At 50.9% G+C, this 18,599-nt stretch overlaps 1 protein-coding gene across 1 annotated transcript; it reads left to right on the forward strand.

Annotated features, from left to right (window-relative positions):
• The first annotated feature begins 2,585 nt into the window (after nucleotides 1-2,585).
• Nucleotides 2,586-12,504, forward strand: NR2F1 (nuclear receptor subfamily 2 group F member 1). The gene is made up of 3 exons (XM_059175465.1): nucleotides 2,586-3,415; nucleotides 5,838-6,365; nucleotides 11,455-12,504. Exons 1-3 carry the CDS (start codon nucleotides 2,953-2,955, stop codon nucleotides 11,733-11,735), a joined length of 1,272 nt encoding a protein of 423 aa, XP_059031448.1. The 5' UTR covers nucleotides 2,586-2,952; the 3' UTR covers nucleotides 11,736-12,504.
• Nucleotides 12,505-18,599: the final 6,095 nt, after the last annotated feature.

The following is an 18,599-nucleotide window of genomic DNA, read 5'->3' on the forward strand; positions in this document are numbered from 1 at the left end:
GCTCCCCCCACCCTCCTCTCCCCACTCCCCCCTCTCCACCTCTCCCCATCTCCCATTTTCCCTTGTCAGTCGCTCGCCCCTTTCCTCTTTTCCTGGGACTCCGACTTGACCGCACTAACTGTTCCCCCCCATATGAGGACTTACTACTGTTTTATCAGTAATTATTTAAGCGTTGTTTGAAGTTTGGAACAGCCTGCGAATACCAAAGAGGAAAAAAGAAAGAAGGAAAAATCGGATTGATTGTAAAGTTTATTTTTAAAATCATCATGGGATGAATAGGAGCCGTTGATTCAGATTGATTTTGTGGCAATAGCTGCATATTTCAGGAGTGTGTTTTGTCATAATTAAACCTTTAAAAGCAATGTATACTTTGGGCCAAAACGGGGAGTCCTTACCTTGTTTCTTAAAGGATATAAAAAGAGCAGAATCCACACTTGGATTATGCTTATATGTGAACGAAGAAAACAATTCCAACCCAGCATATTTCGTGAATCATTAAAATCGTAAGAGTTTATTTCTCATTAAAATTTTTTCTAACATTTTCAACGACACTCTCTTCACGCTCATAAAACCTAATTTTAAAAACTTTTCAGAAGAAATCAAAATAATTTCCTTCTAATTCTCTTTCACCCATTACTAGGCATTCTCCCCCTCGCCATCCCTTCCCCCTCTAGTGTTCGGGTGCGTGTGTGTGTGTGTGTGTGTGTGTGTGACCATAGACGACCCATACTAATCAGGTCTCAGAGTAAATAGCAGCGCAGGGCGATCTCAATGTAAATTGCGCTTGTCAGAAGCACACCCCCCTCCCTCACTTTCCCTCCTCCTCCCCTCACCATCCCCGTCAGTAGGTAGCTAAGAGGGAGGGGGAAAAAAAAAGAAAGAAAGAAAAAGAGGAGGGGGGAGGGGCTCTCCAACCAATGGCGTGCTGGAGGCTTGGCTAACCTTAGACTCCCATTTTCTCTCCCCCCCGATTCAGGGCTCTGACCAGTCAGTCGCCTTTGATTATCAGTTGCCAGCAGCCCTTCTCTTGGCTCCTTGACACGAGCTCCATATAAGGCAGCGATCTCCATAGAAACGTGTCAGTTTCAATAGTAGTGTCAAAGTTCACTATATACAGACATTCGCGCAGATCCCCCTTTCGGAAACATTGCTCTGCGAGTCCTCCCGTTTAAACGCATTCAATTTTGGGGTCTCTCTCTCTCTCTCTCCTCTCTCTCTCTTCTCTGTCTCTCTCTTCTCCTCCTCCGCCTCTCTCTCTCAGTCTCTCAATCTCTTTCTCTCTCTTCTCTTCCCTTCTCTCCTCTCTCCCTTTTCTTTTCTTACATATTCTATTAGTTGTTTCCCTTGTATTCCTCTTCTTTCTCTTTTTCTCCCTCCTCCTTGCCTTTTACTCCATTCCTGCAGAAGAGAGAGGGCTAAACTTAAAAAAAAAAAAAAAAAAAAAAAGGAGGAGGAGGAGGAGGCACCCCCTTCGTATTCTTCTTATCGTTATTTTATACATATATGATTTTTTTTGGAGGGAGGGTGTTGGTTCCCGGCTGAAGAGCACTTATTTAAAATACTAAAAAAAGAACATTTTTGGGCGATCTCCAGGGTTTTTTTAACTAGCTCTGTGTGTTATAGCAGAAGAAGCAGAAGAAGGAGCAAGAAAGAGGAAAAGAAGAGGATTATTTATTCGACCTACTTTGGATGTCTCTCGCTTTTTTTTTTTTATTGCAATTCTTTTTCTTCTGATTTTTATTTTTTCGATTTCGCTGTGATTTCGTCGCCGGCGTGAATTATCTCGTATTTTTCTCCTTCTCCGTCACCTCCCGAAAGAAGAAGGCAGCGAGAGCCCGGCGCCACCGGCACAACAAAAAGAGCAAAGTGTGTGATCCTCCTCGCCGGCTGCCTCCCTCTCTCCAGCGCTGCCTTCCTGAATGGCTGGCTGCGTCCAGCCCTGGACCTGGCCCCCCGACACCAACGCGCCCTGATCACCGCCGGCAGCCTCGCCCCGCGCCCTGCTCGGCTCACCGCGCTCCCCTCAATCCCGAGCCCAGCGAGGGCTCCCGCCGGGACAGCGGCGGCGGCGCGGGCGGCCCCGACCCGGGCTCGCGCTCCGGCTGCGGCCCCGACTCCAGCTCGGACTCCCGCCCGGGCCCCGGCTCCTCCAGCGGCGCTCGCCGCTGCAGCTGAGGCGGCGACTCCAGCGGCGCCTGCAGCCGCGACCTCCTCCTCCTCCTCCTCCTCCGCCTCCTCCGCCTCCGCCGCCGCCGCCGCCGCCCTCGCCGGCTTCCTCTATGTCGGCTCAGCCGGCGCGCAGCGTGTAGCCGGAGCGGCCGGCGGGCGGGCGGGCGCCCGGCGCGGGTGAGCGAGTGTGTGTGAGAGTGTGTGTGTGCGCGGGGGTGCGGGCGAGGCGGAGGGCGAGTGTGTGCGCGCGCCGTGGCCCATGCCCGCCGCCCCCGGCGCTGCGCCCCGCGCCGCTCCCGGCTGCCGCCTGTGCCATTTCTGATTTTGCAACTTGGGGAAGAAGAAAAAAGCGAGAGAAGGGAGCTTGCTCGGTGGGGGGGGGTGGGGAGGGGGGGGAAGGAGAGCGTGGCCCCCCCAGGATCGGAGAGCGGGGGGAGCGGGCGAGGGGAGCAGGGGTGTTGGGGGGGGAGCCAGAGAGCCTGGGGGGGCTGCAAAAAGAGAGAAAGAAAACAGCAGGAACCACAACAAAACGCCAGCAGGGCGGGCGGGCGCGCAGCAGCAGCGGGGCGGCCGAGGCAGTAGCGGCGGCAGCGGCGGCGGCGGCGGAGGCAGCGGCCGGTGCCCGGCTCGGGCTCGGCTCCCGCGACCCCGGGGCGCCCGGCGGGCCCCCCGCCCCCTCCCCCTCCCCCCTTCCCCTTCCCCTTCCCCTCCCAGCGCGCTCGCGCGCCCCGCGGCCCTCGGCGAGCAGCTCGGCTCCCCCCAGCGCTCCCCGGGCCCAAAGATATGGCAATGGTAGTTAGCAGCTGGCGAGATCCGCAGGACGACGTGGCCGGGGGCAACCCCGGCGGCCCCAACCCCGCAGCGCAAGCGGCCCGCGGCGGCGGCGGCGGCGGCGGCGAGCAGCAGCAGCAGGCGGGCTCGGGTGCGCCGCACACGCCGCAGACCCCGGGCCAGCCCGGAGCGCCCGCCACCCCCGGCACGGCAGGGGACAAGGGCCAGGGCCCGCCCGGCTCGGGCCAGAGCCAGCAGCACATCGAGTGCGTGGTGTGCGGGGACAAGTCGAGCGGCAAGCACTACGGCCAATTCACCTGCGAGGGCTGCAAAAGTTTCTTCAAGAGGAGCGTCCGCAGGAACTTAACTTACACATGCCGTGCCAACAGGAACTGTCCCATCGACCAGCACCACCGCAACCAGTGCCAATACTGCCGCCTCAAGAAGTGCCTCAAAGTGGGCATGAGGCGGGAAGGTGAATATTTCTTCTCTGCTTCTTTCCCTGAGCTTCGCCCGCCTCCCCGACCCTCTTTCTTTCTCTCGCGGGGGTGGCTGCTGTATGGGGCTGGAGCTCCTGCGGTCCCGGCCCCGTCCCAGCTTCCCCTGTCCCCGCTGCCTTCCTCCCCCGGCGTCACCCCCCCCCCCCCAACCAAGCTCGCTGCCGCTACCTCCCCCTCCCGGCCTGCGCTCCTCTCCCTGGCTCCTCCACCCCTCCTGCTGCCTGCTCAGGATTGTGTCCCTGGGATCGTGAGCTGTGGCTTAAAATCCCTTACTTCCTCTGTCTTGGATGTGCTCGGTGTGTGTCTCTTTCCCGCGTGTGCGTGAGGATGCTTGGGGGCTGTGCTGGCATGAACTTGGGGAGGGGTGCTGATTTCCCCCAGAAAACTCTTCTGTGTTTTTCATTCCACTTTCCCTTCCACCTCTTCATACCCTTTATTTAAAATTGGGGAGGGCTGGGGACTGGAGTACCCTGAACCATAGATGCATTGCTGCATCATCCTTTTGGAAGCTTAGCTTGGAAAAAGAGGAGTGAGATTTATTGCACTTGTAGGTCTAATTAGGGGGCAAGGGGGGCTTCTGGCCTGTTCACTGGTTCCCTCTCCTCTTCACCGAGCTGGGGCCGCCTCCTCCAGAGCTGTGGCCTTGTTTTCACCCCTCTACTTTGAAAGGAAAGTTTGTGACTGAACCGTCCTTTCATAGTTGTGTCATTTTTTTAAAAGCATGATACTCGTTTTATTTCTTCATCAAACTCCACCCTCTGCTTAAATACTGCATACAAATTACAATTTACAACGGCATTTACCGATCCTTCTGATTTGGCTATAATGCATAGACTGCAGCTGGCATGAGCTTCCACTTCATTTAATCCCTGTGTTGTATGGGTTTGGTTTCTTTTAACACAACTTTTGATGTTGTATTTAGATATGCTTCATGTTCATGTGGCAAGAGATGCAGCACTTTTCTTATAAATATATTTAGCCGTTTATAGTTAAAGTTTATCTCCTGACAATCATTAAAGATGTCTTATAGTCAAATTAGCGAACCAGTCAATTTTGCAGAATGCAGATTACTCCTTCTTGTAATTGACTTTAAAATTATATTTTATATGCCACAAAAAAAGAAATTGAATTCCTTCAGATCTCAAGGAGCAGGCAAATATGACGACTTCATTTCTAGCTCCAGGGAGATTTTTGTAGGCATCTGAAAAAAAAAAAAAAACTGAATTGTGCTCTCATTTAATTGAAAAATAACTGCCAAGTTCAAAACTATAATTAGAAAAAAAAGTATTCTAGCTGTTATGTTTCAAGAGCTTAAATTGCATTGGGACTTGCATTAAAATTAGAATCAAAGCAAATTTAAGAAAATAGTGCACAACCTGAAATAAGACAGCTATGTGTACATGGACATATCTATATTAATTTGTTGGGGGGAGAGTTCAGTAGCCCTAACTTTTCCTAAAGTTGTCTTTGTTTACATGGCAATTTAAAACGCTGGCACTGTTGAAGTAAAACATACACATTAAAAAAAAAAAAAACTTTGGTCAGCTTTAAGAACTCAAAGCATGCTTACGTTTTGCATTCAGATGGTTAATGAATCCAGTGTTTTTGCAGTTGCAAGCTCGTGCATTCACTGGGTAAAAGCTGGCTGCAGGTTGCAGTGGCACCTCACAGGACAGACATTAATTATATTTCCCACTTTTTCAATAATGTTTGGCTACTGTAAGTTCTACTTTTTCTTGAAATTTTTCAATTTTCTGTTGCTTTTAACAGTGAACTTTGTGTGGGGCGAAGGGGAGGAGGGGGCAGGGGAGGGGTGCAGGATACTTGTTTTCTATTCAAAAGTTGTAAATGGTTATGTAACTTGTATCTATTTTAAGGATAATTCTATAGCATTTTGAGAGAATATGGAAACATTTTGAGCAAAACACTGCTTGCTCGCAAATGAAGAGGCGCTAGGCGTTTGCCTAGAACCACAACCTTCCTTTGATTTCGCCTGTTCTTTTTTGTTTGTTTCTATTTTACTCTGATTTGTTTCCTTCTGGAGGGGTGAGTGGGATTTCATTAACCGGTGTGTTACACCTTGGTGGTGGAGGGGTTGGGTGGCACTTTCTTGGCCATGCCGGGCTGGGGGCCCTGAGATCAGGCCTAGTTCTGGCAGGGCTAGGGTGGCCAGGGGCGCAGGCGATGGCTGGGCATATTGAGCCGCGGAGCTGGAGGCCCTCACCCCTGACTTCCTCCCGGTGTGGGCTGTGAGTGAGAGCGAGCGCGAGAGAAGATGCGCCGGGCGCGTGTGGCTGTAGGAAGAGGCTCCGCATTGTGTCGGGTGCGCTGCGGCGCGCCGATGTTCGCAAGCCCCCTGGATGCACATTGCCTCTTTTCTCTCTTTCTTTTTGTCAGCGGTTCAGCGAGGAAGAATGCCTCCAACCCAACCCAATCCAGGCCAGTACGCACTCACCAACGGGGACCCCCTCAACGGCCACTGCTACCTGTCCGGCTACATCTCGCTGCTGCTGCGCGCGGAACCCTACCCCACGTCGCGCTACGGCAGCCAATGCATGCAGCCCAACAACATCATGGGCATCGAGAACATCTGCGAGCTGGCCGCGCGCCTGCTCTTCAGCGCCGTCGAGTGGGCCCGAAACATCCCCTTCTTCCCGGATCTGCAGATCACCGACCAAGTGTCCCTGCTGCGCCTCACCTGGAGCGAGCTGTTCGTGCTCAACGCGGCCCAGTGCTCCATGCCGCTGCACGTGGCGCCGCTGCTGGCCGCCGCCGGCCTGCACGCCTCGCCCATGTCCGCCGACCGCGTCGTGGCCTTCATGGACCACATCCGCATCTTCCAGGAGCAGGTGGAGAAGCTCAAGGCGCTGCACGTCGACTCGGCCGAATACAGCTGCCTCAAAGCCATCGTGCTGTTCACGTCAGGTGAGGCTGTGGTCGCCGGGAGGGCAGGCCGCGCCGGGGACGACTGCAGGCCGCGCTCCGCCCGGCCCGGCCTCCTACGCCGCGTCGCCGCGCGGGCCCCGCCGGCCGGAGCCCGACCTGCGGCCTGGCGGGGACTTGCGGCCCCAGCGCCCGGACACGGCCCGAGGCGCCGCTGCCATCTTGGGAGCGCGGCGGTGCGGGAGCCGAGGCGGCTGGGAGGCGGGCGGCGGGCGGCCCGGCCTGGGGGCCCGGACCCCCACGCGGGGCGGCGGCGGCGGCGGCTGCGGCGGGTGCGCGTCTTGTGTGTGTGCAGGGGTTGGGGGGGGCGTGGGGACGGTCTGGCTGCGCGTGTGTGCGGTGTGCATGTGTGTGCGTGTGGTGTGCGCCAGCGTTTAGTGTTTCTGGGGGAGGAGAGGGAAGGAAGAGAACGTGGGAATGTGGCTTTCTCCTCTGTGTGGCACGCTCCCTGGATGTGTTTCCCGACACAGAGAGACACACGCAGAGGTGGAAAGAGAAGAATACGCGCAAATAAATCATAAATAATCCCGCTTTATTGCTGCCTGATTTTCCCTTATCGGAAACCATTCATGTTTGCAGTTGCTGAGGTTATTGAGGGTCGTAAAAAACGGATTCAATCTAAACAAGAAAGATAAAAAACAAAAGGAATACTGTAGAACCCGCAAGTATGGGAGGATTCCCGCCCCAGAGATAAATTTCCTATCCACGCAAAACACACGAACATTGGAAATTTAACAGAGTGCCTTAAAAATATCAAATTAAATGTAGGCGGTGGTAACATGCATGTTAACAATTTCTCTTATGATAGATGGTTCAAATTAACTTCCAGGAAAGTGCATTAACGTTGCCTTTGAAGGCTCTAGTCAGAGCCTCTGAGAACAGTGCCCGCTTTTTATTATTGTAACCTGCAAGAGGGAAACATATAAACACCCGGGACAGCAGGTAATGGGGGGAAATATAAACAAAGCCAGAAAGGAGGCTGGTGGGGGAACAGAGCTGCTCAGATTGGGTCCCGGGGCCTTGCCCACTGTGAGTAGGGTTAGCTGCAGTTTTAGTCCCATTATTGGCACTATTGTTTTTAATTCCTCCATTCAGAGAACAAATAAACCATCCTAATAAATCTATCCTAGAGCCAGGACCTCCAAAGGCCAAATTAAAACCATTCCCGGGCAGAGATGGCAAAACCCTTTTCCCAAGGCCTTGTTGAACAGTAAGCAATGGTATAATCTATCAATATTTCCTGGCTTTCATGCGTGAAGAATCGTATTTACATTGTATTAAAATGACTCTTAAATTTGCACAATATTGTAATGTAGCAAATGTAGTATTAATATCGATCTGAACAGCAGATAATTTATTTAGACAAGAGCATCTCATTTGTATGCAGGGTGGCCAGAGCCGTGGACTTGGACTGCCCCCCTTTTACTTTCAGTGCAAATGCAGGTCTGCTCGTGGGAGAGGGAGTTCTTCTTTGCAAGAGGATAAAGTGCAAACCTTAAAACAAATGGAAGATTTATTGAATAGCCTCCTCAGTGTTTGAATGCATTTTATCTTAATAAGTCTTCTTGATGGAAACGTGTTTTTCAAAAGTGACAAAGAGCCTGGGAAGCAGCGACCGGGCTGCTTTCGCTCTGGCAGGCCTTGGGCCTGGCTGGCTCTCGACTACCCGGCTCTTTAGCCAAATTAATCAGGAAGCAAGCCAGTGTCGGGGAAGCTGGGGTTTTAAAATCTCATCCAGTGAGGTGTCTTGAAGCAGAAATGTGACTTGGAGCTGGACAGAGGTCTTCTCAGGAAAGGTCTTTCTTCCCTTTCCCGTGTCCCCTACTTAGGTTCTTTGAACTCCCTTGACTTTTCTGATCTCCGGCCTTTCCCAGAGAGAGGCATGGGCTGTGCTGGCCGCAGGGAAGATGGTGGAATTATTCATGCCTTTCTTTCAACTTTCCATCCTAAAACATCTCCTTGAAAAGTGTTCCTTTTTAAAAAGTTTTCCCGGAGAAGTTTCCCAACTACATTTTCAAGGTGCAGGGGAGGCTGAGAAGTGAACAATAACATTATTTTGTTAGAAAATTGCAAACAGAATATCTGAAAATGGAAATGGAGCTGTCAGTAGTAATTCACCCCCCTTCTCCATACAACACATTTCCACTTTTGACTAAACTTGTTTTGATTGCTAGCCAGAAGGGAATTCATGGGAAGCCTTCTCAAAGTCATCCAACTTTTAAGCAAACTTTGAATGATGGAAAAGACAGTTTTAGACATATTGTCCAACGAGGTTTGCTCCGGCTAAGTATTTGAAGCTGGCACGGGGGTTCCCTGCGGTGGTTTTCACATTTGGCCTCCGGATGGTATGCTTAATCCTTAATATTCTGGAAAGCATCCAAGGACTAGGTCATGACCTGAACTTACTTTTTTTAAAAATTCATTAATTCATACACCTAAATATTCCCTCAAATAAATGGGACCTCCTCTGAAAGGAGCCATCTAGTTAACATAAATACAATAAATCCATTTTCAGCACAATAATAACTTTGATTTCTAGTTATGGCAGCTGATTACATCTATATTTCCTGAACACTAAACTCTTTTGAATGCACACCATGAAATACATTCTCTGCACTACAAAGGCTAAGCCGGGAGGGCCTGAGCAGTAATGGTTATTTATTTACATAATTTCTTTTCCATATACTATAGAAGAAATATTGAAGGTTCCTGCATTGACACTACCACATAAAAAGTGAGGCATGAATTCTGTATATTCTCCCTCCTTTTCTGATCTCGGGTATATCTCATGGAATGTAAATATGTACTTCATTACACCCCCTGCTCACCTCGCTTTGCTGCCACAGTCACCCAATCGATTTGAGAGCTCATACTCTCTGTCCATAGTTGGGGGACTCCTGTTGCAGGAATATCCAGAGTGGGGATGGATATCTAGAGTGGGAATCCAGACCTGAAGTGGGACTCCTGCTGGAGGGAGGCCACAGAGCTGTCCGGCTGGCACCTGGCAGCCAGGCCCCCGCTGCAGGCATTCTGCCTTCAAAGGAGGAAAGAAATCCAAGCAGCCAGCCCAGGGCCCAGGCAAGCCCTTCCCCGGCTTCTCTCCCTTGGACTGGCCTAGCTGGGAGAAGGGTAGTGTCGTTGCACTCCGGGGGCCCTAATTGTGCATATCAGATAAATATTTTACAGACCTGAGGGGATGCCATATGGGTCTTTAAAAAAAATCTGCTGGGGTATCAGTGGGTCCTTTTCATACTACATTGTCTGAGGCTGAAAGGGATCCTGTGCCATAATGGGCAGATAATGCATGTAAAGCAAGATATATGTAAATATGAGTGTGCGTGGTGGCCAGTCAGCAGGGCCAGGTTAGCCAGTAAGGCCAAGGGCAGACCTCAGCTTCCCCTCCCCTGAGTAGTGGAGCCCTAAAGTGCCCCTGCCTCGCCCTGCTAGCCATAAAAATCTCACTGGCTTCCCAGGTCAGGCCAGTGTGGATGCACCCGGGTGGCTGGCGGGAGTAATTAGACATCTGAGAGGAACGCATTCTGGATCCAGGGTCAAAGGAGACCCCCCCCCCTTAGAAGTCCTTGAATTAGCACTAGTTTTATTTGTATTTTTGCTCAAGGCCACTGCCTTGTAGATGAAGGTGTTAGAGTGCTTTGTAAATCCCAGTTCTTGAAATACAAAGACATAAAGCTCAGAAACTCAGCAGACACGGGTTTCACTTTGAATCATTTGGTAGGACTTCTTGGGGTCACACTTGCCCACTCACAATTATATAATGTCCTTTCGGGGGCATCGCCATTCATGAATTTCTCCCCAGATCTATATATTAGCGCACTCTGCCTTTGATCTCTAGTCAACCTCCTGACTGGCTAAGGGCTCCTCTGTGATCTTTCTGTTTTTTAAATATTTATTATTAATATAAGAAATAACATGGGTGTTTGAACTAAGAGAGGAAGCTTTCACTTCATTCTTCTGATTCCACCTTCTCTTCCATTTCTTTGCCTTTAGTTAGTTTATATAGTATAAACTACTGTCTTGAAATATTTTTAGGAGAACATGAAGAGCCTTGGTTGATATGAGATAAACACACAGGTTTTAAGATGCTGTCATTGTGTGTAAGTGCCTTTTCCCCCCTTGGTCCTCTGACAGGAAGCCTATCTCCCCAGTTCCCCCACTCAACTCCCCACCTCCCAGTTTGGAAGCAGCAACAGCAGCTGCCTCCACCCCAGCTTTGTGTCTGATCGTTGAAGATGTCTCCTTTCCACAGCCTGGAGTAACTGAGCCATATTCCTTCTGATTATTATACAGCTTACAGAGATGTGACCAATTTTCAATTACTTGATCAAAAGCACAGATAGAAGTGTACACCCTCACCGAGGCTTGCTGCAGAGTTCTTGGTCGCATAGATAGCGGATCTCAAATCCTGTATTGCTAAAGCATGGGCTCGATCTGAGTCCACGCACTGCCAGCCCATGATTCCTTACCCCTCCCAGGTGTTTATTCACTAGACAGTCTAGGTTCTCCTTGAAGATTTTGGTTGGGGTCATTTGGGTTTGAGAGGGAGGACTCCAAGAAGCCTGTAAAAACTGCCCCCAAGCTACGTATTTCCTCAGGGCTTCTGAACACCCCAAAATCAGGGGCAAAAGGGGCAAAAGTCCTCCCTTTAATGAGCACAGAGGAACGATGCTCCCCTCCAGGCGGAGGACAGGTTGCTCCGCACAGCAAACATGGCTCCAACATCGTACATTATTTAATCCAAAGGTGAAAGAGGAAAAAACAAAGGGACTGGAGAGGTTGCTGCCTCTCTGCCCTTGTGTGCTTCTGTCTCCTGCTCCCCTAGGCTTGGTGGGGGTGTGATTTATTTTTATTGGTGTTGGGGGCAGAGAGGAGGGAATAGTGAAGAAGGAATGGGGAGGTAGAGAGAAGAGGATTTTTTTCCCTTTTCCCTTCGATTTCCTTTCTTCCCTCTTATCAACTTAAAAACATTTCTGAGGGTTTGTTTGTGCCTTTGCTGTTCACTAACCTGTGTGTCCCCTCCCCTCTTCTGCCCTTCTTGTGGCCGCACGGGCAGATGCCTGTGGCCTGTCCGACGCCGCCCACATTGAGAGCCTGCAGGAGAAGTCTCAGTGCGCACTGGAGGAGTACGTGCGGAGCCAGTACCCTAACCAGCCCAGCCGCTTCGGCAAACTCCTACTGCGACTGCCCTCCCTGCGCACCGTGTCCTCCTCGGTCATCGAGCAGCTCTTCTTCGTTCGTTTGGTAGGTAAAACCCCCATCGAAACTCTCATCCGGGATATGTTACTGTCTGGGAGCAGCTTCAACTGGCCTTACATGTCCATCCAGTGCTCCTAGACCTTGGGCGCTCCCCACCTGCCCCCGCCCCCCTAGAGACTCACTGGACCGGCGGGGGCCATGGACTCCAAAGCTGCGGGGACATCAGGCGGCTGTTGCAGGGTGCAGCCAGGCAGGGGGGAGGTGGGCCGGGCCGACAGGAGCAGCCCACCCTGCAGAAATGCAACCTGAGCTGCAAACCAGGAGAAAAAGAGACTCTCTTTAGGATCAGATCTGTGAACATGTTGGAAAGGAAAGAAAAAGGACCTTGTGTCTGGTGAGAAAAGGGAAAAAAAAAAAAAATTGGAAGAGAGGACCATGAAAATTTTAATAAAACAGAAGGAGACTAATGGACCTTCCAGGATTTATTGTGGACGGATGTGGATATATTCTGTACAGAAAACAACACATGGAAGTGGACTGAATTCTATGTAGAAACACACACACACACACACGCCCCAAACATTGTTATTCATTTTGTAAAATACTAGTCTTTATTTTCATTTTTTTGTAAAATTTAAACATCGTATGCACATAAAAAAGGAAACAAGAATTAGGGGAAAATAACATTTTCCAAATAATTATAAAAAAATTGTCCTGTGTCTATGTATCTATATCTGTTTTGTATTTTTTTCTGGTTCCAAACCAGATTTCCTGTGATTCTATACTAATAATTTTTGATATAACCCTTTGCTTCTTATAATGAGTGCGATATATGTTGTCAAGGCTGTTCTTCAAGAATTAAAATTGAAGTGAAAATTTAAACAAAAAATAAAAGAATTTAGCAAAACCCACGTGTCTGGTTACTTGACAGATGTCTTAAGTGCAAAAGAACCCGCCAATTAATTTCCACTCCAATTATTATTAGAATGGGGAGGTAAAGGTGGAAACTTTTAAGGTCCATTATTAAGCGGTTTAGGTTTATTTCCTAAAACCAAGCCACTGCCTTGCTTTTGTAAATGCGGAGGGTCAGGCTCTGTGTGGGCTGGGGTGGGCAGGGAGAGGACAGGGCATCTTGGGCGTTCCCAGCAGCTCTTATGAGCTTGTGGATGGTTGGTGCTGCACGGACGGACATAAGCGGGGACTGGGGTAGGCTTGGTTGCAAGTGGGGCTGGGTCTGGGGACCACCTGCTTTATTGACTGCAGGTGGGAACTTGCCACACTGGCAAGGCTGCAGAGAGGTGTGGAGAGCTGATGTGGGGGTCAAGGGCAGGGGAGGGCTGCTCAGAAGTTTCTTGGCCTGTAAGTGGACCTTAGACCTCTCCCCTGCTCTGCGAGAGAGTTAGGACCACAACGCTGTCGAACCTACTTTTACTCCCCCTTACGGTCCAAGGCAGAGTTGGCTAGGGTTTACTCTTCCCTCCTGACCCTGTGACAGGGTTCCCTGAAGGGCTCTGGAGCTCAGCTGGGTGAAGGGAACCCACCCCCTAACCCCACCCCACCCCCATGGCACTTATGGGCGTGGACCCGGAACTTGGGAGTTGGTGAGCAAGGCTAGAGCAGGTTCTTTCCAGGAGCAGTGTTTGGGTTCTCATGGCCCTTCCAGGGCAGAAACCTGCCGCTGAGGCCTCGCTTTGGGTGTGCATAGGGGGATGCTCTCTGTTACAGCTTTTGGAGCATGAATGTTTTATAGAATTCTAGTCAGCAGTGTGAGAACACATACTACCAAGGGAATTTTTTTCCTAATGTCTTAATAAAGCCAGATCTTTTGAAATAACACCTCTTACCACTTCCCCCACCCCTCATCCCCAAACAGGCCTTGGATGAGGCAAGAGCTTCACTTTCAGAAGTCATTGACGAAGTTTTGCTCTCATTTGCTGTCCGGAAATCTCCAGGTCCCCCCACTCCTTTAAAAACGTATTAACAAGCTCCAAGCCGCCTCAGATTTTAATATTCTAGGTGCAGTGCACTGAGGGGGCAATGCCACGCTCTCTGTGGAGAAACCGCCGCAGATCCACCTGCCACTGGCCTGAGCCTTGAGGAGGCAGGGTGGGTAGAGTGTGTGGTGCATGGGGCACTGAGGGGACTTCCTGCCTTCACCTGGGTTCCATCCTACCCTGGGCCTTACCCTTTCCACGACACCCAGGGGCAATGTCTTTGGGCCTAGGCTGACTTCCCTGTAGAGTGAGCGCCCAAGGCCCGAAGGGCAAGGGAAGAGTTCATATTTCACTCCCTACCACCTCCCAGAAAGTCTTGGAGAGCCCTCTAGGTATGCTGGTTCAGGGAATGTGTGGTTTGGGGTGGGGTAGGCTACAGCCAGGCGCTGAGGGGGAGGGGAGAAGAGCTGCCTCCAAGTGCTCACTGATCTTTGCTGTCTTTCTTGAAATGAGATGTAAATCTATTCATTACAGTGTGATCCCTCTGATGAAAATAGATAAACATTTTTGTAGGTCGGAAACGTATTTTTCAATTAATTTCAATATGGAGGCCCAAGCACAAGGTGCCCAGTATGGGGACCCTTCCAGAAGCCAAGACCTGGGATGTATGAGGCACTTGCTCCTGGGTCGGGAGGGAGGTGACCGTGGTTACTTGTCTCTTGTGGGACTGGGCCGGGGGCATTGCCCATGGCCTGAGGAACCCTGTGACCTTTCTAAGCCTGGGCCTAAGCCCGGAGCCGACCAGCACAACGTAGGGAGAAGAGCAGGCCTTCCTTCTGTATGGCTTCACGGACTCCCTTGCAGGCTCCAAGAGAGAACCAGGAGGCCCTGGTACTGAGCGGAACAGAGAGGGAGAAGGGGCTTCGCTCCTATGCTCAGAGGACCTGGCTGGGGGCTGCAGGCACTGGGTTTTTCCTGTGCTGTGTCCTTGGTAGCATTACATTCACTCGTCTTCGGAGGTTTCTGTGGATCTCAAGCAGAGGGACAGAGGCTCCCCAGAGAACTCAGAGGTTCTGTGGGTGCTCCCACAGGGCGAGACAGGCTGCCTGAGTTCGGTGGCTCTTCCCTCTCAGCGCGCGAGGTCGGACCCACAAATCTGCTCTCACGCTATCAGCAGCTTTCCTAGCCGAGATTGCAGTAGGAAAGCCACGGGTTAAGCCTTCCATCAGCCCGGAAGAGCCCCCTCTGCTCCCTGAGCATTCTCAAGGCTCCCTGGCTGGCCTGACCCGTGTCCTCGGCCCAGGAGCTAAGGGCCGGAGCTGTCCCAAGGCCTCCTTGCTGTGCAGAAGGGCAGCCCCAGTAGTGGCCAGGCTGCCCCCGCTCAGTGCCCTGCCTCCCCTCGGACCCTGGAAGCCACTGGACAGAAGGCAACACGGAATAGGTGGAAGCCTCCTCTGCCTGGTGGCCGCCCAGGGGCCCCTGAGCAATGAGCCCGCTTTAGAGCCAAGCACCAGGGGGAGCCGTGGAACTCGGGTGTGAGGCTGCCGCCAGATGTGGGCTCCACGGTCACCTTAGGGTGTGCAGCCCTGCCTTGGCCTGCAGAGGCATAGCAGCCCTAAAGAGTTGGGAGAACAGGATTGGGCTAACTGGGTGGGATAGAACTGACAGGTCCCCAAGGCCGGAGGAAATACACTATAACTGTTGGAGAGCAGCCCACACAAGGTGACTTCCCTCTCAAAATTACCTGTGACATATGAAAGTCAACGCTCCCCTTTCTAACCCAAACACTTGCTGGGCGACTGAGAACTTTGAGGGCTTTGAAGTCAGTTTAAACTACTTTAGCCACAAGCTTTTCTGAAAACATCAAAAAAGCCATCTTAGGACGCACTCTCCTCTGGGAATTTCTAGGGCACGACAGCGCCTCATCCGCAGCCTGGGGACAAAGAGTGGCCTGAGGGAGTTCAAATGTGGCCTCTGCCTCCACAAGCACACCCCAAACTGCGACCAGGCCTGGGGGAAGCCCGGGGGGCTGGGGGTGGGCGTGCCTCCTGGCCCCCAGAACAGCCTTGGGTTTCCGGGACTCTACCCCCTGACGCTGGTTCAGGCTCGCGGTCTCTCCGGCAGCGGCCAAGGGCCTGGGTGAGCTTCCGGAGGCCCCATCGCCCAGCCTGGAGGTCAGCGACACTAGGGATATGGAGCCTCCTTCCATCCAAGCCCACCTGAGCTCCTCTGCTTAGTGCAAAAAGTTTATTTAAAAAAAAATCCTCCTCCCCAGCTTATAGGCAGTCCTTACATCTCCTGTGGTGTGGGAATCCCCTCCCGTAAACTGCTGGATTCTCCAGAACAAATCACCTGAATGTCTCTTCAAATGGAAAACCATGAAGGAGAGTGAGGAGGGTAGGCAGGGAGACACAAGTGGAAACTAATAAAACTCTTGTCAGAGGGCCTGCTCGGGATCCGCGGCGTCACCGGGCCTTTCACTTGGAAAGCCAAAGAGTTGTATTCCTAAATGAGTTAAAGACCCATTTACCTCTGTCGTGTTCTATTCATCAGGCCACAAGTTGAGAGTTCCTAACATGAAACTATTTGTTTGCTTACACAACCAGCTGGGCGCAATTTCACGTCTGAGATATCTATCTGAAAGCGCCTCTCATTTATTATCTCTCCTTGTCAGCGAATCCATTTTCCAGCTCCCCCTCCCCCCCCCTTTGGGGTTTATTTATTTATTTTTGGTGGGACTTCTTTGCCCGGGAGGACCTGGGTCTAGAATGCTCCCCAGGGAGCGGCCGGTCCCTGCGGGGGGTTTCTGCGGGACGCAGGGCGCAGGGACCAGGGGGCAGCTGAAGCGCGCTGGCGGCCACCGCTGACCCCCCCCCGCGGGCGGGCGGAAAGGGCCAGGGCAAGGGGTGCTCAGCGGGTGGGCCCGGCGGGACACTGCGAAGCTGCCTTTCTCTCTGGATGTCCTCCCTGTCCTCCCAGAGTAAGCCGCAACCACCTGTGCGAGGAAGGGGTGGGCGGAGGCCCGGGAGGGGAGTCCCGGAGCCTCTCTCCCAGATGGGGGCCCGAGATACGGATTTGAGAGATGCTTTTACAAAGCCTCACCTAATCCCATGGGGCCAATTTCTTCTCCCAGGCTGGGCCGGAGCTCGGAGTGAGTAACCAAGATGTAAATAGTTGTGTGATGGGTTGGGGGAGGGGGCAGGGCATTTATTGTGTGTGCGGAGGGAAGAAGGCTGCACGTGGTTTCAATTTTGAAGCACAAAGAAATAACATGCAATGCAGAAAATAGGTTTATGAATGTAATTGAGAGGAAAGAAAACAATTAACACGGTGCAAGGTTGCACACTCGATTCTCCACCCCTCTCCTTCTCTTCTACCCCAATTTTGAGAAATCCGGGTCATGTGAATAGAGTGGGTCTAGGCAGTTGGATCTGGCTGACAAGGGAACCCCTGATGGAGATCACAGTGATGGGTGGATAATGGTGTCTATCCATCTCCTAGTCTGCTAAGGCCTCCTCCTAACCAAGCTGAAAGCGAGGGATCAAATCCCCAAGTCCATTGTATAAAAATCGGTAGTCGTGGAGGTGGAAGGGAGAAGGGGTGTCTGTGAGGAAGGGGAGAGGGAGAAGGAGAAGAGAGATAGCCTGGGATTTCTTGAAGACAGACCAGGCTGGGCTCTGCAAGCTATCCTATTGTGTTGATTTAGGAGGACATTTGCTGTATATAACGTTTAAGGCTGATAATATCATTGCGCAGCCAGATAAATAAAGCGTTGGCCCAACAGTGGGGTCAGCGATCGATCTCTGGGCTCAGAGGAAAAAGGAGAGAGACAGGATCGAGCACGAGGCTCTGTCTGTGTGCTTGTCAGTCGGCACGCAGGAGCCCGAGTGTGTGTGAGCGTCAGGGTGTGCGAGAGAGAACCAAGTCTTCAGCTGGCCAAGAGGCTCATTAGCATTCCTAACCCATGGACCTGCGCTGACAACTAACAGAGATATCCCGCTCACCACCAGGCCTCCTCTCCTTTTGTCTTCAGATCTGGAGGAGAAAAAGATTTCTCGGTGGAAGCTGGAGCCTGAACTTCCATGTGGTTGATGGAGGGAGATTCAGGGTATAAAGAGACGTTTCAGGATCTTGCCTGATCTTTCACTCTGCTTTTAAAAACTTCCCTCCTAAAGAAGGAAGTTGGTTTTTTTTTTTTTTTTTTTTTTTTTTTTTTGCTTTCTTCTCTTAAAGTGTAGTATGTTTGTTGAAACTCCAAGCTTAAATGAGAGAGAAAATTCTCTGAAAATATTTTGCCATTTCTCCTTGTTGACATGCAGAGAGGTGGATGTTTATGTGTTTGGCTCACATACACATGTAAAGCTGGTACTTTTAAAGATTTCTAGAACATAGCAACCAGGGGTGGTTTGAGATTTTTGTTTCTCTTCTTTTTTCTGCTTGGTTTTGTTTTTGTTATGACAAAATTCATTTGATTTTCTATAATAAGTGTTCTGTTTATTACTTCATCAGTCTGCTGTTGAAGTAAAGTACATCTTTCAAAATGAAATGGTGTCTAATTTTGTGTGAACTGTCAGAAATGAGCAATTTTAGAGGCCTCCGCTATTCTAAGAAACATTTAAGGTTATCCTCATTCGTACAGTTTTAATCACCTTACACCTATTTTGGGAAAAGTGTCTTAGTTAAGTACCTCTCATAGGGATAAATACTTATCTACTGCTCTCCTAGATCCTGCGCCTTGCACTCCATCAAATGAGGCAGATAGTTTTACACCGGAGTGTACAAATTATCCCATGTTGACAGATGTTTGTCACTTAGTAACTTCTTTCCAAGTCCCCCCCCCCAAGCCTTCTTTCTTGCTTGCTTTGTTGTTTTAAAATATGCATGTCTCTCACTGGAATGCCAGTCACGAGTGCAAACTTTGTGTCCAACCTCCCACATGAAATGATCCTTTTAGAGGGAACTCGATATGTCTCAATCTGCACTTCACTCAAAGCCTGTGGGTATGGGCCACTCACTCACTGGTCCTGGCTCCAAAATAACTCAGCAGAAACGAGTTTCCAACTAAAAA

Source organism: Mustela lutreola, chromosome 5, assembly GCF_030435805.1.
Source record: "Mustela lutreola isolate mMusLut2 chromosome 5, mMusLut2.pri, whole genome shotgun sequence".
Taxonomy (NCBI): domain Eukaryota; kingdom Metazoa; phylum Chordata; class Mammalia; order Carnivora; family Mustelidae; genus Mustela; species Mustela lutreola.